The 23064-nt window shown below is 36.0% G+C and overlaps 1 protein-coding gene across 1 annotated transcript in view; it reads right to left on the bottom strand.

Annotated features, from left to right (window-relative positions):
• Window positions 1–3615: 3615 nt before the first annotated feature.
• Window positions 3616–23064, bottom strand: part of LOC149213472 (uncharacterized) — a 61740-nt gene continuing 42291 nt past the window's right edge. Inside the window, exons 2-4 of the mRNA XM_089389037.1 lie at window positions 5199–6680; window positions 4247–5064; window positions 3616–4036 (exon numbers count right to left, since the gene is read on the bottom strand). Of these exons, the coding sequence (XP_089245163.1) occupies window positions 3616–4036; window positions 4247–5064; window positions 5199–6680 (2721 nt within the window). The remainder of the gene's footprint in view (window positions 4037–4246; window positions 5065–5198; window positions 6681–23064) is intronic.

Consider the following 23064-nt stretch of genomic DNA (forward strand, 5'->3'; position numbering starts at 1 on the left):
TTGTTATGTTCATTGAGTTCATTTTAAAGTTTATCTTTGATTATGTTTCAGTTTTTTGGTCCTACCGTATGTGATATCTCGAAAACTTCTTACATGCAAACTATATGCCGAAATTAAATCATTTGATTCGATGAATTCTATCTATAGGAGGGTTGAGATCTTTTTCACAAACGAAATGATCACTTCAACAAAAAACAAAGATCCTAATGCAGCTAATAACAAGAAACGAAATTTTGTCTTTTTTCTTTTCAATAGCAACAAATAACAATAAATGCTAACTACTATAACGCAAAAGATTTTTTGTTTTTCTTTCCTTTAAGATGGCATGATGCATGTAAACAAATTCTAAGAGATATGCACAATCCAAGTTCAGTCAATAAAATAGAACCAATTCTAAAACACAAAATGAACCATGCAAGCAAGGAAAAACACAAAAACTAGTGAACTTCAAAGAGGCTAGAAGTGAAGTATTCAGAGTATAGAAGATCAAGCTTTAACAAAGCACTGGATAGGTGTAGAACAATCAACAAGCTGACTGGATGATCAAGAGACCGAAACTTCCCACAGAAGGCTAGACATGCAAAGTCACTGGAAATAAGCAAACAACTGAGGGATACAGGCTAAGACCAGTCAAGCAGAGGTTCAACACAGTTCCAGAGGCTGAAAGAGATATATAAAGAGACTGAATGAGCTTTCCACCCACGCACAGGAAAAATTTACATAGCTGGCGCGACTGTCAGCCTGCAACTTGCGCTACCACAGAATTGGCGCGAGTTGCTTTTGAGCAACGTGCGCCAACTGGCGCGACTGTCAGAGAAATAACCGCGCCAATTAAGCTTGCCAACTAAAAAGATGAATGATACGACCTCAGGTCGGGTTGACAGTGCTCAGATGGGTCAAACAGTAAAGAATCAACTCAAAACTGACTCAGGAAGCTCATGCACTCAAGCAAGCAGAAGAAAATTAACATGCAAGACAGAAATCAAAGAGTTACTCCCCAGTGGAGTCGCCAATTTGTTGGTAAGGTAAATCCCCTCTGCGGATAGAGGCGATCCCACTAGCCTATCACAGAACTAGCCACAAACAAACCACGCTGCTACGCAAGTTCCTAGTTATGCATCAAAGGTGAATCAAGAAGACTAACCTGGAGTCCAACGCTATGATTGAAGCAGAGTTGATATCCTCGCTCCCTTGCTCCAACAGATCATAACGAATACCTGCACATGCAAAGGAAGAGATAGATACCAACATAAAAACTACCAAGGCACAACTATATTTCAGTCAGAAAGGAAATAAATCAACATATCACCATGATAGATAATGAGATTGGAACTATAATAGCAGTCGCTCATCAATTAATAAACAGGAAAAGTTACAACCATTGTTCTGACGTCGACCCTTCTCCTGGCTGGGCGAGTAACTATATGTGTCTTGACATGCATCTCTTCTCCGGCAGCATAACCTCTCTAGCACTCACTAGCATTCCTCCAAGAGCTCAACATCTAACACTCCATGGCCAATAATCATCACTACTATCACTCAATCACCAAATCACTAGCATAACACTAACACCAACACTCTCTCTGGCACTCTCTCCCACTAGCACTAGCTTGTCCAATGCATAATGACAAGCTTATATAGATGGAGAAGGGAGGAGGATGCGATGAGCCGGGACACCTTTCGCGGATTTAGCAAAAGCCATAAAGATGGATAAAGCTCGACAAAAGACTGATTTTCTATCCTCAGAAAAGCTCCATGTAATGAAGGAAACAACAGTCGGACGTGCATTAAGGTAAAAAGCACGACTAAATTTGGTTGGCGCGACTTTTGCTCTAAGATAGAGCGCCAATGGTCGCGCCCTCTTTTGAGGATCTCCATCATTGGCGCGGGTAGGATACCGTGGACTTGCGCCAATGGAAAAAGGGCACTTTTTAGGGATGATCTGCAGAAGGTGTCTTCAAGGAACATGGAGTACATACTCAGGGGAACATAATGCAAGTGTTTTTAGCCCTTGTCACTTCTTATAACTCCCGGAATGAGTCCTCTAAGGTACGACAAGAGGAGTAACAGGGATGGTGACAAATTACTGTGTAACAACCTCGAATCTATTTCCTTTTTAAAGTTGGATCTTTGTTCTTCTGTGGTGTTCTCTGCCCATTCCTCCATCGATTTCCATCTTCGCCACTCCCCATCTCTTTGTTCTTCATCCCAGTAATCTGTCACTGTAGTGAGGTTGCTCGCAACTCCTTCTCTATATAATCCTCTCAGATTTTGATTGTTTATGAGTTTTTCCCTCTGCTGCCAAGCTTCGTTCCAAAAATTCGCTACCTGCCCCCCTCTGATTTCCCAAAAGATATGCTTATCAATTAAATCCCTGTTTTGAGTGGTTAAATTCCAGATATCTGAGCCTCGGGGCATCTCTTGCTTCCTGAGGATTCCTTCCGGAGTGCGAGGCATATTGTATTTGGATGACCAAATTTCTTTCCAGAGGTCTGACCCCCCCTGTATCCACCTCCATCTTAGCTTGGCCGCGAGCACCTGATTTAAGATCCATGGGTCCCTGAGGTCTAAGCCCCCTTTCTCCTTCGGTTGGGTGAGGCTGTTCCAGGAGCACAGGGCCCATTTTCTCTGCTGCTTCGGGCCTCCCCATAAGAATTTTCTGTAGATCTCGACCAGTTTATTACATGTTCCCTTCGGGGCTGCCATCACTGATAAAGAATAGATAGGGATTGCTTGGATGGTGGCTTTCAAAAGCACTACCCGAGCAGCCAGATTTAGAGCACGAAAGGTCCAATTGTCCAGCCTTTTTGATATCTTCTCCAATATATGCTTCCAATTCCCTAGTTTTCTTGAGGAAGAATCTAACATTGTTCCTAAATATTTGGTAGGGAGGTCTCCTTTCCTGTAACCTAATACCTGAGTTAGGTGATTTTTAATCGGCTCCACTGTATTGAAAAAGAAAGTTCGGGATTTTTCTTTGTTAATCTCCATCCCTGCTCCCTCCATAAATATTTCAAGAATTTTTTTTATCCTTTTCACCTCTTTCAACGTGGCTCTGCAGTAGATCATTATATCATCAACGAATTGTTGGTGGGTAACAGTTGTTTGGTTTCCCCATAATTTGAGGCCTTGAATTTTCCCAGCTTCTAATTCTTTTTTAAAGAGTCTGCCTAATCCTTCTGCAGCTATTATAAAGAGGAAGGGGGATAGGGGATCCCCTTGTCGAAGACCTCTAGAGGCATTAAAAGTGGGGGTTGGCGCCCCGTTCAGTAGGATAGAGAAATTTGGCGTGGAGACCATACTCATGACCCAATTCACCCATCTATCACTGAAACCAAAAGCTTTGAGTATCGTTTCTAGATACTTCCAGCTAAGCCTATCATATGCTTTTGAAAGGTCTAGTTTGATGAGCATGCCTCTCTCTTTTTTCGTTTTCAAAGAGTGAATCACTTCCTGAGCGACTATTAAACCATCTAAGATCTGCCTCCCCTCCACAAAACCGGTTTGCTCTGGAGAGATGATACTTGGCAGGATCGATTTCAACCTCTGTGCTACAACAGAGGCAATAATTTTGTATATGACATTACATAGGGCTATAGGGCGGAAGCCTTCTGCCTACTCCGTCTGGTAAGTTTTAGGAATGAGGGTCAATAGGGTTGCGTTAACTCCTGGCCAGATTTTTTGATTTATTCTGGTCTCCTCTACCACTTCCACCACTTCTTCAGCTAAGAAATGCCATCCGGCTTGAAAAAACTCCACTGTGAATCCATCCGGGCCAGGAGCTTTGTTCTTTTTCATCTTTTTGACTATGTCTTCCACTTCTGCCTTTGTTATTCTTCTCATTAGGGCCAAGTTTTGGTCTCTAGTCACCATATTCGGTATTTCCCTTCTTATCTTGGATATGGCTTCTGATCTGTCTAATTGTGGCTCTCTCAGAATTGTCTTAAAATGATTTAACAATTCTATCTCAATATCTTCATGTTGGATAATTCTGTCCCCTTCTTGATTTCTCAAAGAGAAGATTCTGTTCCTCTGTCTGTGTTGGACCATTGCCCTATGGAAGAATTTGGTATTCCTCTCTCCCTCCCTTAGCCATTGTACTCTTGATTTTTGTTTCCATAGAATTTCTTCTTGTTTTCTTCTTTCCTCTAGCTGGGATAGGATCCTCCCTTCTTCTTTTGATCTCTCCCCTTGTATGCCATCTAGGATGTCTAATTGTTGCAGTTCTTCCATTTTTTGTTCTAACCTGATCTTTTCTTCCATAATGTTGCCAAATTCTTCTTTATTCCATTTCTTTAGCTGGGTCTTTATTTCCTTCAGCTTTAGTTGAAAAGTATGGGTCTTGTTCTTTCCTTTTACCGTGCTGTCTTTCCACCATCCCTCTAATTTTTCTATCAGATCTTCATGTCTTAGCCAGAAGGCCTCGAATCTGAAAGGCTTTTTATTTGGTCTTTGTTTCAGATCGATTTCTAGTTTGATCGGCCAGTGATCGGAGCCTGCTACCGGAAGAATGGTTGCTTCAATAAAAACATCCTTCATCATTACTTGTTCTGAGATTAAGAATCTATCAAGACGGGAGGCTATTTGATTCACCCCGCCTCTTCTGTTATTCCAAGTGTGCATTCCATTATTGGTTGGTATGTCAATCAACTTTTGTTCTCTTATCATGTCTCCAAATTGCTCTCCTTCCTTATCCAATCTCCTGATTCCTCCTCTTTTTTCCCCTGGCTCCTTGATTAGGTTGAAATCTCCTCCTATGATCCATTGCTTGCCTGGGATTAGGCTTCGAAGTGCCTTTAAATTTTGAAGAAAGTTTTCCTTTTCATTTGGTATGTGAGGTCCATATACCCCTGATATAAAGACCTCCTCTTTCGTTCCTATAATATTTGCTTTACCTGTTAGGATTCGGGGGAAGCTCATCCAGTTACTGAACAGAACTTCCTCTGGGTTCCATAGAATGACCAGACCACCTGCGCTCCCTGTGGCATCCTGTCCCATTATTTCATATCTACTCTTATTTCTATTCAAAATTTCCTGCATCTTCTCTGTACTGATTTTTGTTTCCTGTAAGATCATTATACTCGGCTTTTCTTTTTTCAGTCTCTCCTTCAGATATCGTTGTTTGCCTCTACTGTTGAGGCCTCTTATGTTCCAGGTTGTGATTATCATCTTAACAATTTTGTGGGGGAAAAGAATACCTCCGAGAGGGGGATTACTCTTCCAGAGCTGACAAGTCCTTCTCCCACCTCTTGTATCATTTCATTCAACGTTTTTCGACCTCTTTTTTTTCCGGCCTTGCCAGAGCTGCTCACTCCTATTGTCTGTAACCCCTGTTTTTCCGGGTTTCGATTCTCTTTCTCTTCTGTGACTCCTTTTCTCTTTTCTTTGTACCTTTGAAAGGCTTCCTTATACCTCTGTTTTTGTTCCTCTGGGATGAATCTTTCATCTATTCTTTTCCATTCTTGTAATAGTTTTGCCATTACCTGTTCATCTTCTTCCCCTTTTGCCTTCTGGGGATCTATCTCCATTCCTCCTAACGCTTCCTGAGTTTCTTCTTCAGATTCAACCCTCTGTTCTCCTTCCATCTTTTCCATTTCTTTATCCGCGTTTTCCTCTCCTACCTCCATTTCTTCTACTTCTTCTTCTTCACTGACTTCTGTTTCCTGTCCTTCTTCCTGCAGAATTTTGAACTTGTTTGGGGATTCGTTATTCTGGGCTCCTTTCGGAGTTCTCCTCTGCCCTTGATTATTTCCTCTTCTGCTCCTTCTGTGGACTTCTTGGAAAGTCTCTTCTTCTTTTTCTGTGTTTCTCCCTCCCCGTCTCCTATCATTTTCCACTTCTCTTTCCTTTTCTGCTAACGTGATGGGGCATTCTCTGAGTAGGTGGCCATATTCATGGCATCTTCTGCATCGGAATGGAATGTGTTCATAGTCCAGGGTTTGGTTCCATAATTCGTCATGATACTCCAATTCTATTGAGTCTGGCAGGGGTTCAGTGATATTCATGTACACACAGATTCTAGCGAATGTGGTGTATTTTCCTCTCTTGGTTGATTCCGCCACTTTCACAAAGGAACCTATGGAGTTTCCAATCCCTTGTAGGATATCTGGTTTCCAAAATTCTGAAGGAAGGCCAAACAGTCTGATCCACACCGGTGCCGCTAGAATTTTTTCCTTGTCTGGATTATAACATTCTACCCAGTCTCTCATGAACAGGCCAGCATTGTTCATGAAGTGTGGCTGCTCCTCAAAGATTCTGTTCTTATCTTCTAAGTTTGAAAATATGACAGTGAAGAAACCTTTCGCCCCCAACTTAACATCTACATGTCCTTTTGGTTTCCATTTCTGCTGGATCCATCTCATGAGATTTTTCTCATTCGGCCAGTATCCTATGAACTTACAGATCAAAGCATAATCTCTCATATAGCTTCTATATTCTTCTAGTGAGTTTGACGGTATTACAAACCTGGGTCTGTTCGTCGCCCTCGGAAGACATTTGCTTGGTATGCCAGTTCTCCTTTGAGCTCCATCAGCTGAGGATTCCCCTTCGTTCTTTCGTTCTTCCACTTTCTGTCTCTCCTTTCGGGCTTCTCCTGTTATAACTTCTTTGTAGGAGGGGATCTCTCCCCCCCCCGTGCTCCGTTCCCATCGGTTCCGTTCAGCACTCACCGGCTTTAGTTTCTGATAAAACACCATCAGAGGAAGCCGTAAAACCCTTAGTTAGTCCGTTGGGTATGGCCGCCTGCCACCCCCAAAGTCCTTTCCACCCTGCGAATGCCTGCGCCTTGTCAGGGCCTATCCAGACCTGCTTCTTGAGAGCTTCAGGGCCGCCATCGAAACCCTAGCACTCGTCCTCTCATCGGGCGGTCTATCAAATCCTTTGCATTGAATATTGTTGTTTCTACCCTCAGAGGACCGTGGAAATTATATTTTTGTTGCGTGACATGTGGCATAGTTTTATTTTCTTGCAATAAATTACATCATCAGAAAATACTTCTCTAGTGTGACTTTTGCATAATATTTTTCATGTGAAACAATGCATGGCACAAAACTATGTTTCTTATAATGTGACATATTACATGGAAAAAAATATTACTTCAATGTCTTTGGAATTCATGGAATGAAATGTATCGCACAATTTTCTCCCTTGCAATACCTGACACTACAAGAAAAATACTTTCATGTAGTGTGACATTTTTGCACGTGTGCACACACACACACACACACACACATGCATATTTCATTTGATTCATAACATCAAAAAATATTATGCTTCCTACATTGCAATGTATGATATAAAAAAATAGTGTGATATGTTGCATTACAAGAAATTTTTTTTGTGTAGTGAGAGATAAAAACATGCATTTTTGTGGCACCACAAGGTTCCACATACATAGGTTTTCTACATAGACCTTTTCACAGTGTATCTTTTACATCGTAATTCATTTCTATTATTCAATATTTTTCCCAATGTGGCTACTTATGCTCTCCTTGGCATCCAAATTTGTTAGAAAACTATTGAGTTACTTTGAAGCGGTTGATGCCTTCATATCAGATTAGTTTGACAACTATGGATTATATCTATGTTTTACATACTTGTAGCAATTATTCATTGAAACTCAACTTAAGGATTAGCGATAGGGTGCTCGTGCTTCTAGGATAACTCTGTGTGGCCCTCTACAAGGACATTGGGATAAACTCCCTTCAATTTAATAATTTTCTATATGGGATTTCCCTTTTTCGTCAGTGTGTTTGAGTGGATAGAAAACTCGCATTAGATGGGGCATGACATCCCTCAAAATAGGAGGAAATGAGCTTTATCTTTACTTATGATTTTGTTTCATATACACAAAGCCAAGGAGTTGATATGTCCATGGTTTGATCCTTCTTTACTTGCTTTGTTTCCCTCAATGGGCTTATCTCCCTCCTAGAAGTAAATCTCTTTGCACTACTTTTTAGATCGATGATAACTGTTGAATCCATTCAAATACCGTGGAGATAGTACTATCCATTTATTGGAATTTTTCAAATTCAACCTTAAATATGCCTTCCCCATCATTGATCTCTGATCAAATCTCGAAAAGTCTTGAAGCCTTGATAACCCACTCTTGCAAGTTATGGCTTCTTTAGTCTAGGATGTACACTTTCCACCTATCACCTATATTTACATCGAAGGTGTCCCTTTTCGAAATTGGTTAGGCTTAAGCATTGTTTACCTTTTTTTTTATCTCCCTTTGAAATCTGTTTGTTTGTTGTTTTTCCCATTACATGACATATGTTTGCTAATTTAAATAATGACAACCTCCATTACTTAAAGAGTTGGAAAATTTTTCATCTATCAATGTCAAACTCATAAGCTGCATTGAATCCCATTCTGATTTTTGTCTGAAATATACTAGTGTGACTTTTCCCTAACGTTTGAAGGGTTCAAAGATCATATATAGATTCATGTCTTTCAGTGAAAAACCACTCTTACCAAAGCTACATACAATTATATTCACTCAGATTTAGAGCCACTACTTTCTTAGATGTCAAGGAATTAAGAGAGAGATATATCTTCACGACCTTGAAAGAAATAATTACACAAGATATATTGGATTTTGAATGTAAAATTTGGAACATAGACGAAGGAAAAGTGCTCCTAAGGAGGTGTTTTAGTTGTTTTGTGTTAGGTCCCTTTAATACTAGTGTATTCCCTTATTATTATTGTCACTATACCCCTTATTTTTATTGTTGTTCCCATGTTGTCCCCATATTGTTATTATTGTGCCCCATAGAAGCCCACTATTGTTATTGTTGTAACCTTACATTATTATTGTTATGTCGACTCTAATTATATTGTGACCCCTTAGACTCCTACATATAGAAAGGAGGTATTGTCATGTGTATTATTTAAGAATTATTCATTTGTGTAATGTAAAGGAGGTTGCCCCCTCGAAGAGTCTAAGTTTCAAGTCATTGATCTATATCTTTCTTCTATGTTGTGAGCTGGTTGCATAAAAATTGGTATCAGAGCTTTGGATTCTAGGGTTTCGCTACTTCAAAAAGGTCATTTTGGAATTCTCACTATAATGTTTTTTCTACGAAGCTTCAGAAGCGGAAATTAAAACCCATTTAAGATGAAATCATGATGAACCACATGAATGAATTTCAGATCTTGTCTAGCTATAGTTCCAAGGATATGAGCTGAGGAAGTTAGGGTTTTGGCAGGTTCCCGAATTGGATCTCAAATAGGTCACCTTAGGAAAATAGTCATAACCTTGTCTCAGTGCATCTGATTCAAATTTTGTAAAAAGTAGCAGAACGCAGACAAAATTTAGTTTGTTGGGTATTGTTTTCAGAACCTAAGGTCGAAACAGCAACATGTGGCATGTCATACAAGTTTGCTCTATTGAACCAATCTATAATTAGGTCATCGTCAGAGACTGGGCATAACTCTTTATTCAAGAATCCAATTGTGATCTGAATTGCAGAGTTGGAAATAAGACTTAGAGGGCTATCATAGGTTGAAATTTTAGAACTTGGAGATACGAAATTACAGAGTTACAGGCATTTCAAGATCGAGCTCATACAAAGTGGAAAAAAAAGGTGTAGTTTTTTTTTTAAATTTGCATAAGCCTTGTTTGAAAAATTAGTTAAAAGTGATTCAAAGGGAATTGTAAAGCATAATTATCATTCATTGATGACCCGAAGAAAGAAAATGGACACAACTAGTAAGCAACCTAAAATCTCTACTATGACATATGAAGAAGAGGAAGAAATGCAACATGATATATCAAAATTACGAGACCAAGTGCAACTCTCTCTCACAAAAAATAATTGAAGCTAAGATGGATGGTTTAAAGAATGGAATGGATGCTAAGATGGATGGCATGGAAGCTAAGATGGATGGTATAGAAGCAAAACTTAAAGGCAACATGGAAGATTTGAAGATAGATTTGACAAAGTTGCTACACGAAATTCTTACTAATGTTGAAAGGGTAGTAAAGGAAACTCATTATGAGAACAAAATAAATGTTAGTCATGATATCATAGACTCTAATGTTGGATTGAAGACCCACCATGTTCCAAAGATCAATATGAGGAAGTTTGATGGCAAGGATCTCGTAAGATGGATACTACAAATGGAGCAATATTTCGATCTCCATAAAGTGCAAAGCACACAAAAGGTATGCATTGCAACTTTATATTTGGAACAGAATCAGTTTGTATGGTATCAACGGCTTTGCTCTCACAAACAAATTTTCACTTGGGAAATTTTTATGGACGAAATGATAACACATTATGAGGATACAAAAGGAAACACCATTTTTAGCCAATTGATAAATCTCAAACAAAAGGGTTCAATAGTGGAGCACATTGAGGACTTCCAAAAATTGAATATAAGGGTAAAAGATATTCAAGAGGAGAATAAGATTGATGTGTTCATAGGGACTTTAAAGGATAACATCCAACATGAGGTTAGTCTTTGGGAACCTGATTAATTGGAGAAAGCATTCAAGTTAATTATGGAAACAAGGAAGCATACCACTTACAGCTATAAAGATGGAAGTGTTGTTGCCCCTAGCTTTCCACACCCTAAAATTTTGACACCAAAAGAATTGGAAGAAAAAAGAGCAAAAGGGATTTGTTAAAGTTGTGATAGAAAATACACTGAATGTCATAAGTGTGTTGAGAAGAAATTATTCTACATAGATTGTGAAGAGGAGGAAGAAAAGGAACCAAAAACATCAAAAGAAGAGGGTACACACCAAGAACGAACCCTAGAGAAATAAGAAATGAATCCGACCATATCTTGTAATGAATTGTTCAAAATTACCACTCCTCAAATTGTCAAGATAGAAGGACATATCAAGAAGAAAAATGTAATAGTGTTGATTGATTCAGACAATACCCATAATTTTATTCATCATAAGATAGCCAAGGAATTGAGTTGCTTCCTATATTCAACACCAGAGTGTCAAGTGTTGGTTGCAAATGGAGGAACCATAAATTGCTCTAGAAAGTGCCATAATATCAAGCTATCCATGGGAGAATATGTGTTGAAAAGTCCAATGATTTCCATTCCAATGGGTGCTGCTGATGTTGTACTATGATTCCAATGGTCACAATCTTTGGGTATGATAACTTTTAATTTTCAAGAACTTTTCTTGAAATTTGTTCGGAAGGAAAGGAAGTTGAACTAAGGGGTATCACAGGGAAACAAGGAAATATAATCAACTATAATGATATGACAAAGATCCTAAAGAAATAACAACGAGGCATAATTGCACAATTATGTTCGCTAGAGGTTCCCACATTGGAATCATCTATTTCTCTAGATCTCAAAAACGTATTAGACAATCATTCCAGGGTATTTGAGACTCCCAAAGGCCTCCCACCTATTTGTGATCATGATAATGCTATTTATTTGATTCCAGGAAGTGTTCCTCCAAACATAAGGCCTTACAAATATCCCTATGCCCAAAATAGTGAAATTGAACATATGGTTGCAGAAATGCTAGAGGCTGGTATAATTCATCCTAGTCAAAGTTCTTTCTCAACTCCAGTAGTATTGGTGCACAAGAAGGATGGATCATGAAGCATGTGTCCGAATTATAGGGAGCTCAACAAGTTCACTATTAAAGATAAATTCCATTCCTGTCATTGATGAATTATTGGATGAATTGCATGTAGCAATTTACTTCACCAGGTTATACCTTCATTCAGGATATCATCAAATCAGAATGAAGACTGAAGACATTTCAAAAAGAACATTTAGAACTCATGAGGGTCATTATGAATTTTTGGTCATGCCTTTTGGCTTTACCAATGCACCTTCTACATTTCAAGGTTTGATGAATTCAATTTTCAAACCCTTAGAAAATTTGTGTTAGTATTTTTTGATGATATACTAATCTAAAACAAGTCTTGGAAGGATCATGTTCAACATGTTGACAGTGTGCTCAAACTATTGGAGGAGAAACAATTATATGGAGAAACCTCCAAATGTTTGTTTGGAGTACAAGAGGTTAAATATTTGGGTCATATTGTATCTCATGAAGGTGTTAAGGTAGACCCTAGAAAAATTAAAGCTATTAAGGAATGGAAAATCCCCACATTGATATAGCATCTGCGAGGATTTATCAGGTTGACAAGGTATTATCACAAGTTTCTAAAGAACTATGGGAGAATAGCAGCACATCTAACAAGATTATTGAAGAAAGATGATTTTTCTTGGACTCCAGAAGAAATGAAGGCCTTTGAACATCTTAATGAGGCAATGTGCCAAGCACTGGTCTTAGCTACGGTAGACTTGACAAAAACCTTTATTGTGGAATCTGATGCCTTAGGAAATGGAATTGGTGTTGTTTTAATGTAAGAAGAAAGACCCATTGCTATCGAAATTTGTCCAATCAAAGAAAAATATTTACATAAATCTATTTATGAGAAGGAAACGTTGGCAATACTACATTCACTTAAGAAATGGTGACCTTACCTATTGGGAAGACACATCAAGGTAAAAACAGATCATGATAGTCTTAAATACTTTTTAGAACAAATATAATCTTCAAAAGAGCTGCAAAAATGGGTCACAAAGATGTTGCGTTATGAACTTGAAGTCATCTACAAAAAAAGAAGAAAAATGTTGTTGCAGATGCACTCTCAAAAAAGGATGAGGATGTGGAAGCATTGCTTTGTCCCATTTCTATTATCCAACCAGATTGGATAAATGAAAGAAGGGATGAATGGAAGAATGATGAAGAAGTGTGGGCACTCATTCAAAAGTTGCAGCAAGATCCTAATACATCTGATACATTTAGCTGGAAAAATGATTTGTTATGCTACAAAGATCACTTATACCTCTGTAAGAATTCCCAACTCAAACAAAAGATTCTTCGGGAATTGCACACAGCTCCCTTAGGAGGGCATTCAAGATTTTTAAGAATTTACCACAGTGTTAAGAAGGATTTTTTTTTTGATGGCCTTAAATTTGATATTCAAAAGTTTGTGTCAGAATGTTTGGTTTTCCAACAAAATAAAGTTGAGACAATTAAGACCCCAGGTCTATTACAACCTTTATGCATTCCAAGTCAATGTTGGGAGGATGTTTCAATGGATTTTATCATGGGTTTACCCAAGTCCGAAGGAAAGAGTGTCATCATGGTGGTAGTTGATAGACTTACCAAGTATGCACACTTTTGTGCATTATATCATCCATTGAAAGACAGTACAGTTGTTACTGCATTTATGGAAAGAATTCAAAAGCTACATGGAAACCGAAAGATTATTGTAAGTGATAGAGATGCTATTTTCACTGGAAATTTTTGGACAAAATTATTTTCTTGTTTGGGTACTCAGTTATCTCATAGTTGATCTTATAATCCTCAATGTGATCGGAAAACTGAGATACTTAGCAAATGTTTGGAAGGATATCTCCATTGTTTTGTATCTCATAAACATACACAACAGGTCAAATGGTTTCCTCTCGCTGAATTTTGGTATAACACTTCCTTCCATATTGCAGCAAAAATGATGCCATTTATGGCACTTTATGGATATCATCCACCGTCCATCACATCATATTTAAGCGAAAGTTTTAAGGTTCAAGCAGTGGAAGATCACATCGAGCATCAACAAAAAGTTCTCCAACTCTTAAAGGATAACCTCACTTTGATGCAAAATAGAATGAAACAACAAGCATATCAACATCGCAGTGAAATAAGTTTTGATGTAGGTGATTGGGTATTTATACGGCTACAACCATACAAAAAATGTCTCTCAAGTAAGCTAATAAGGATAATAAATTATCACCAAAATATTATGGTCCGTACAAGGTGTTGCAAAATATCGGTACTATGGCATACAAATTGGAACTTCCTGCATCTTCCCAAGTGCACCCAGTTTTCCATGTTTCATGCTTAAATAAGGCTATAGGTGACAAGTTCCCAGTTCAAACAATATTTCCAGAGCTTGATGAGGAAGGAAAAATCATATTGGAAACTAAAGTAGTCACAGAAAAAAGAACTTGACAACTACGAAATCGATCAATTTTAGAGTATCTCATCAAGTGGAAGAACTTACTTGTTGAATATTCTACGTGGGAGGATGAGAATTATACAGAAGCATCCATAACTACTAAAGAATTGAGGAAAACACTTTTTTGAAGGAGAAGGGCATGTTAGGTCCATATAATACTAGTGTATTCCCTTATTATTATTGTCATTGTGCCCCTTATTGTTATTGTTGTGCCCTTACATTATTATTGTTATGTCGGCTCTTATTATATTGTGACCCCTTAGACTCCTATATATAGAAAAGAGGTCTTGTCATTTGTATTATCCAAGAATTATTCATTTGTGTAATATATAAGAGGTTTCCCCCTCAAAGAGGCTACATTTTAAGTCGTTGATCTATCTCTTTCTTCTATTTTGTGAGCTAGTTGCATAAAATTTTGGAAAATGTTGATTCTTTTGATCAGCTGGAAGCTCTAATGGTTTTAGAAGTTCTTGGGCCAAGTTGTAGATTACTGGTTACTACTTGAGATAAGAGAATATTGGAGCTCACAGAAATTTCAAATATATATGAAGTTATGAGACTCAACATTAACGAGGAAACATAACTCTTTTCCTGTCATGCTTTTCTCAGTCCCCGACCTAGTGTTGGTTTCGATGATTTGGTCCTAAAATTTGTGGAGTTCTTAGATGGATTTCAGATGTCTTTGGAAACATTTGGGATTGATTTATATGGCAAAATGGAGGGAAAATAATCGGAAGCTACATTGCGAAAAATCTCTAGAATTTTACCTCAGAACATCAAAGAAAGGTTGAAAATCACAGTGGAAGGACTTGATGAAGAAGAAAGTCAATGTTCCTCGACGCTTCTTGCTACTTAGTGATGGAATCTAAGTATACAACTATATTTATATGGATGCTTCTGGGTGGACTGGATGGCTTGGTTTTGAGACTCCTGAACAAAAATGCTTGATTCAAGTCGACTACCTGGATAGAATAAGAATGCACTATCATCTGCATGACAAGGAAAGGACATGGTTAATTAAGAGTCCAATGATTTTCTAGGCTGTCAAAGTCGTCTTTGGCACCATAATGATATCATCAAAGAACTTACAAAAAATATTATATGTAAAATGTTACTAGCCTTCTTCGCACTTTATCTTTCTTAATGTGGTTTTTCTTACTACGATTTTTTAATATGTAGGAAAGCTTGTTATAAGTAAACAGAGTGCACAATCAAAATAAAATAGGAAAAAAAAACTTCTATGCATGCATATAACACACATAAAATTTATATAGCTCCACATGCCTACTCGTTCATCTTGTTGTCATTTTGATAACCTTACTTTTTACAATTATATCACTTTTTTAAATTACTAATAAATAAGAAATAAATATGCATCTGTAAGGACCAAAATTCGTATACGCAGTGAAAATATTTAAAATACTTCAAAAACATAAATTTCCATTATAAGACATGTAATTGCATATTGAATATTGTATAAGAATTGATATGAGATATGAAATGATTACAAATGAGAATGAGGGCCTACTTATATACCCTAGGAAGCTACCTTTTCATGAATGGTCATGTCTCCAAGACATGCCTCTTCATTACTAACTAACTAACCATTATAACTAATTAATTATTATTATATTTATATTTATATTTATTATTTTTATGTGAATTATATTCATAACATTGCCTCTCTCTTCAAGGAGGTTCGTTCTCAAAGCTTAATGATGAAAGGTTGGATCTCTTTTCTTTCTCATCGTCGAACTGTCATCTTCCTTGTTATAAGACAATATGATGCTCTGAGTGATAGAGAGAATTGCCATACTAAGAATGGATCAAGACATCCCATATTAATCTTCTATGGAATCTTCTGATCTCTGAAAATTTGTGATGAATAGTTATCGTAGGATTGGATTGTGCAAACTTCAGTATTCTTGGGAATATAAATTTGTTGTCTGTGTTCTAAGTGATATTGGTATGTAGATTTTTTGGAAAGTATACTCTTGTGATTATGATGTTGATAAATAGTTATTCTCGAAGGAATTTCCTTTATCATGTTAGTGGTTGTTTCCTGATTTCCTTCATACATTATTGCTGTTGAGTTGACTACAGAATCATCATTTGGAATGTCTATCATGTTGGAAATAATACTGGGGGGGGGGGGGGAGTGAATCAGTATTATCACATTAATAATTTTTCATTTCCATAATCAAATTCATATACGCTACTTCAATTAAGGGAACTCGCGTGTACAGGAAACTAGTTTAGTACAACTAGCATATATCCAACGAACTTATGATTCAATTAATTCATCATATATTGATCTTTAATCAGTGCATCAGAACCATATAAACAGTAACCATGTGCAGTAAAAATAGAACATATCATCACACATAAGAAACACACATGAACACCAAGATATAAGGTGGAAACCCAATGTGGGTGAAAACCACCTGCTGCAATCGTCTCTGTCTTCTTTTAATAATAAGATAATTCTGTTTACAATTTTGTACTGGTGTATTTTTATAGCAATACACAGGCTTCTACCTGTAGAAGGATACAACCTTCTCTCATTCTCCAGCATCTACTGGAAGGGAGCTACAACCCCCTAGCTCTTGTACTAGCTGATATGTTTACTAGTATGTAGGTGCTGGCCTACAGGAGGCTACAACCTTCTCTTTTCTTCCAGGGACCACGTTTCATAAATTTTCAGACTGGATCCATCAACAACATCATTCAATCATCAAATTTATTTGCATCAACCAATCTCCTTTTGAACCAACCACAACCGAATCAATTAATCACTCTATCAATCTGGTCATTCAGAATGTTGTCACCAGAATATAGTAATCAGAACCCAAGCAATAACCAAGAACACTGCAACAACAAATAGAAGCAACTAAAACATATTTTATAAGGTATACACTACTTCTATGTGTCGAACCTATGTGCATACGCACTTTCCTCAAAGCGAACCAACGTACAGATATGTAAATCAAATTTATGATGTATACGTTGTTTTGATATGCAGTACCAGCATGTATATGCTCCTTTTCCAAAGTGAACCTGCATACAGATCTGTAAAAGATGATTTAAACATAACAACTATTCCAGACTTCAACCATAACCACATCATCATTTTTACAAACTACAACATGTGCCAATTATTTCGATACATGATCAAACCACATAAAGATAATTCACTTCAAGCCTTAAGATCTTGATACATCATCAGATCTTATCCTTCATCAAGTGCTAAGGTTCTTCCTCAGTTCAGATCTAGCACGACACCATAAGCCAATAACCTGCATATTAGATGTCACACTATATCAGATATTCAATACTTTCACACTTGGCCTAATGATCTTCTCCTCCTTTTATAGTTTTAGGCCTTTTCTCAATACCATGGACCAAAACCACTTAGGACCAATAACTTGGACCAAATACCTGGGGTCAATACCTCAGACCCAATACCTTGGACCAATACCATGGACCAAATACTTTGGACCAAACATTTAGTTTTCCAAGGTATACACACTTTTCCATTTGTGAAAGTGCGTGTGTATGTATACACGACTTGTATACAGTGAACCCGTGTGTATACATGGCTTGGTTAATGGTGAACATGCGTATACCTCTCTTTCTTCATTCTGTGTAGTCCGATATGTAACTCTGTGCTGTTAACCTGCAGAACTGTGATATGTCATGTGAGTAAGTTGCTTTCTGAACTGATTCCTTGAAGCTGCCCTGCAAATCTGATATCTCTTTTGTAGATTCATCTAGTTACCATATACAAGAGAGTTGTTCTGCTACAAGTGGGTTGCCATCAAGTACAATACATACGTTGTAATTCCAATATGTCATTTGAACTGTAACTTTTGCATGTGTCTTCACTTCAGTAGGTTTATCCTCTCCTTGAATTACGATTTTGACTGGATCTGTATTTGTTTCTTTATCTTCAACTTGGACTGAAATGACAGGAGACTTCAATACTACTTCATGAAGTTGCTTTAACTTGTCATTTAGTTATTTCTTGTCACTTTCAAGCTTCTTTATTTGCATAAGTAAGCCTTGTTTATGATTCCTTAGACGTGAAATTTCGCTATTTTCTAAATGGTTGACTTTGTCCTTAGTATCTTTCTCTTTATCTTTTAAATTTTTATGTGCTCTAATAATTTTTTATTAAGGGTTTTTAGGCACAATTTTTCTTTTTCTTTTTTTTGATAAATTCTCCGTTAATTCATTATTAGAACTTTACTTTCTTGTTTTAGTCTTTGTTTCTTATCCTTGGACATTTTTATCTATGAAAGTAATTTCTCATTGTGGTCCCTTAGATACCAAATTTCTTCACTGCTTTATGTTGATTTTTCATGAAACTGATATTCAAGATATTTATATTTCTTCTCTCATGCTTCATTATTTTGATGAACTTTTGGGATTTCTTCCTTTAATCGTTTTATTTGCATATTCTCATTGTCTTGATGTTTTTCTGTACTAAATTATCTTCCACACCTTAGACAACGTAAATTGCACTCTTTTTGAATATATGTATATCCAATTTTGTCTAGACAACTTGGACATCTAGTCCAAAATAGTGATTGTTGTGTGGGACTCACCTTGACTACCTTCATTATTTTCAAATTACACTCTGTTTTTGTTGACTTGATAATCTTCCTAGCAGGTAGACTCTTCACAATATTACGAGAAACTAGTGAGAGCAGTAGCAACAGCAGAAATGATCAACAACAATGGGTGAGACAACAATAGAAGCAACGAACAACAATAGAAGCAACGATCAATTATCTCAACAACAGAAATGATCAACAACAATGGGTGAGACAACAATAGAAGCAACGGACAACAATAGAAGCAACGATGAATGATCTTGAAGTAACAGTAACAATGAACCATGTCTTCCGTACGAAAGGGAAAACGATGCTAACAACATTTACACCAAGATTGTAGATGGTGAAGACACTATTGAGGATTGGGAGAAGTTAAGTGAAAAATAACGCATTATACAAATTATGCTTAAGCATGGACTACACAAAAGGTAATTTTAAGGATCTAAAAGATGAATTGAAGACCTCATTGGGAAATACTAAAAAAAAATGTGGGTCCCGCATTAGTGGACAATTGCAGGAAATGGGCACAGGGTTTAGATCAAACAAAACTATTGGAAGTAGTTTACATAGCAGGTAAATCAAGGGGACTGTTCGAGAAGATGGAATGGAGTTCCAACGTGCAGATCGAAACGGAATCACCCCAGCAAGGAGGGAGTGAGAACATGGGTAACGGCCCAACAACTGAAGATTCTGATATGGTATAAATTACAGCCATCGGGCCTTAAAGAGTCTGCGAGATGTGTTAATAAAAACGGTCTTCGTAGCTTGTATTTTTTCTCTTTTCTCATTCTCGTTAGATGTTAAGGCTTTTTCTCGAAAATGATCGTACCTATTCATTTCATTATATGCCATTTTCCATGGTTTAGTTTTGAATGGGGAATGTGAATAATGTTGTTGCGTTGTTTTCTCAAACTTTCTTTTATAGATTTTTAGAGTTTGAACTTGTAATAATGGCAAAGTGACTTACTTTAAATTATTTTAAAATGGGTTAAGATTTGGAAAATGGAAAGAAAGAAAGGTGGATACTAGTGAATTTTGGGTGAGTGTTTTTGTGATTTTATTTTATAATTATGTTTTTCTTAGAATATTGTACACTCAGTCAAAAGAAGAGTTATGATTGCATTGATGCATTTAATTTATGATTGGTCAATAGAATCAGCAATATATATTTATATATAAACATAATTAGGTTAATCAACCTCTTTCTATTAAAAACTAAGATAATGACATATTATCATTGTCTTTTGTATTCTATATTAACAGATGAAATTTCGCATGATAAGTTCTTTGCATATTTAAATCATCTGTAAATGATTGTGCCACTTACCCTTAACCACGTATAAAGGTCAATAAAAAGTAGATTCAGTTGTATTGAATTATGTAACATATTTTTGTGACATGTTTGTGCTATGTCATTCACATTCCTCAAAGCAGCTGAAATGTTTTACTCCATCATTGGTACATGGAACATATACACCAGTAAATTCTGGAACACAGGGATCCCATATGTTTTTTTTCTTTATTAGCATGTGAGAAAATAGGAATACAGGGCTCCCATATGTTTTTTTCTTTATTAGCATGTGAGAAAATAGGTTGCACGCTCTGTTGAGCTTAGATGACATGGGGTTATGGCCCAATTAAATGATTTTAAGGACGTGAACATTAGGCTTAAAAGGCTTATAATGATAATAACATTAGGTTCAACATTTTTATATTATATTATATTAATATTAATTCAAGTTTATAATAATATTAGATATACCTAAAGTTTATAAGAATATTTTCTTTACAAAATATTGATAAGATTAATATTAATATTAATAATAATAATAAATATTATTAATAATTAAAATAATTTTACATTAATATTTTATTAAATTAACAATATTATATTAATTATAACATAAATATATTATTAATGTAATAATAATATTTTAGGTAACAATTTATTTTTATATTAATATTAATTCTATTTGAATTAAGGCTCCTATGATTCATAAATCGAATATGAGAAAATTCTCGATGAAAATCACATCATAATAAATATGTCGTCGTGTTTCGAACTATCTAGTATGGTTCATCATCAAAACAAGATGAACCACACTGGATGGTTCAAAACGCGTCGACATATTTCTTATGATGTCATTTTCACCGAAAGTTTTCTCATAATATTAATTCTATTAATAATATTATTTGTAACATTTAATAACATTAATATTAATACATATCATTAATAATATTAATAATGACAACATCCCTATTCACATTAATGTTATTTTTTTTAATAATAATTTGTTTCCAATATAGTCTTTAATTATTTCCAATTTAGTTTTTAATGGTCTCTTATTTGTCTCAACCAACATCATTTTTTGGTTTCAAATCCTATTGCCAAGTGTTAACCATGGATGCCTATAATAGATGGACAAGGTTAACCATAGTGAAACTGTGGTTAGGCATTAACAACCACCATTGTAATGGTAGCCATAGTAACATCATGATCAACAATACATAAACAATAGTCAAAAGATGGTCAAACATACTCAAACCATATTCATACAATGGTTAGGTATAGTCAATATTATTCAACTCTGGTTGAACATAGTCAAAACATGGTAAAATGATGGTTAATCATAGTCAAACCATGTTCAGCCATATTTAATCATGATCAACCATAGTCAAACCATGGTCAACTATAGTCATACAATTGTTAACCATAGTCATTTATAGTTAAAATAGTCAATGATGTTCTAACATAGTGAATATGGGAAACTATATTCAACTATGCTCAACCATAGCCAAACAATTGTTAAACATAGCCATGTTCAGCCATGGTTGAACCATGCTCACCCATAGTCAATGTTTAGTAATATCAATATTTATATGGTTTAAAACATATTCATTTATTAATGTGGTTAAATACATTTGACTATGTTTGACTATGTTTAATAATCAACACTCTTCAAATTTGACAAACCCTAATCACCTATTATTATTTTTTATTAAAATTAATAGTCAAACATAGTCAACCACATCCATCAAACATAGCTAGAAAAAGTCAACACTTGTAGTCAATGTTGAAATAGTTGACCATAATCAAACTTGGTTAACGCTATGTTTATGATATTTGACAATAATCAACCTTGTTCACTCATAGTTGTCCTTAGTTAATGTAACTCAAACAAATTCAATTATAGTCAACCATGGTTGTCCAAAGTCAAACATTGTCAATCTTAGTCAATTAAGGTTGTCCTTGGTCGGTCACAATCAAGAGTAAAAAATGTTTAATAATAACAATATTAGTTTTAATAAAGTTGACTAATAATAATAATAACAATAATAATATTGTGAGTCGAAGGTATAGAAATCTATCAATTGTCACAATGTGACAAACATTGTCGCAATGTGACAAACATTGTCACAATGTTGCATTACATTGCAATTTATCCAACATCACATTGTGACAATACAAAATTAGTCGACAACATTTACTAATGTGGTTGACTATGTTGGACTATGTTTGACAATCAACACTCTATTACTTCGGTCAAACATAATCACCTATTAATATTAATAATCAAACATAGTGAACCACTTTAGTCAAATATATCAAAGTCAACCTTTTTATAGTAAATATTTAAATAGTTGACCATGATTAAACTTGGCCAAACCAATATTTACCATATTTAACAATAGTCAACCATGTTCAATCACAGTTGTCTTCAATCAACACAGCTTGACCATGTTCTGTTATAGTCAACCAAGGTCATCCTTGATTGGTCACAATCAACTGTGATTAACCATAATGGTCAATCAAGATTTCTATGATTATAATTGTCAAACTTGGTCAACCAAGGTCTCTATGGTTGAATATGGTCAATCATTGTCTCTATGGTCAACCATGGTTAAATAAGGCCAACCATCATCAACCATGATTGAATATGATAAACGATGGTCAGTCATGATCAACTATGGTCAATCAATGTCAACCATGACCAAACATGGCCATAATGTTGAAATTCGAATGTAAGATCAATTCCTTATCATGGTATTTACTTGTGATTTTTTATGTATGTATTCTCCATTTAGTTTTTACTTCATTCAATAAATCATCAAGCAATTACACAAATAAAATGAAAAAGAAGATAAGGGACACAATAAATTAGGCTCCAAGACAAGGAAAACCGCCCCAAGTGGGAAAACCCAAAAATCCTTTCCTTATAGATCCTTCATCAACAAGAGAAATCCAAGTCAAACTAACCAAGATTTCAAGTGCCAAGTTAGCCCTCTTATTGATTTTAGGTAGCATCGGATGTGCTCTAGCCACAAAAATTAGTGGAGAGGCTAAGGCACATGAGACCTCAAATACCCAGAAAGGGTTCATGCAGATTCTAAATAGTTTGGGAGATATTAAAATAATTAATATTCTAATG

The sequence above is a fragment of the Pinus tabuliformis genome, chromosome 1_1 (assembly GCF_031772625.1).
Source record: "Pinus tabuliformis cultivar Carrire ecotype Pingquan chromosome 1_1, CPIR1, whole genome shotgun sequence".
Classification (NCBI taxonomy): domain Eukaryota; kingdom Viridiplantae; phylum Streptophyta; class Pinopsida; order Pinales; family Pinaceae; genus Pinus; species Pinus tabuliformis.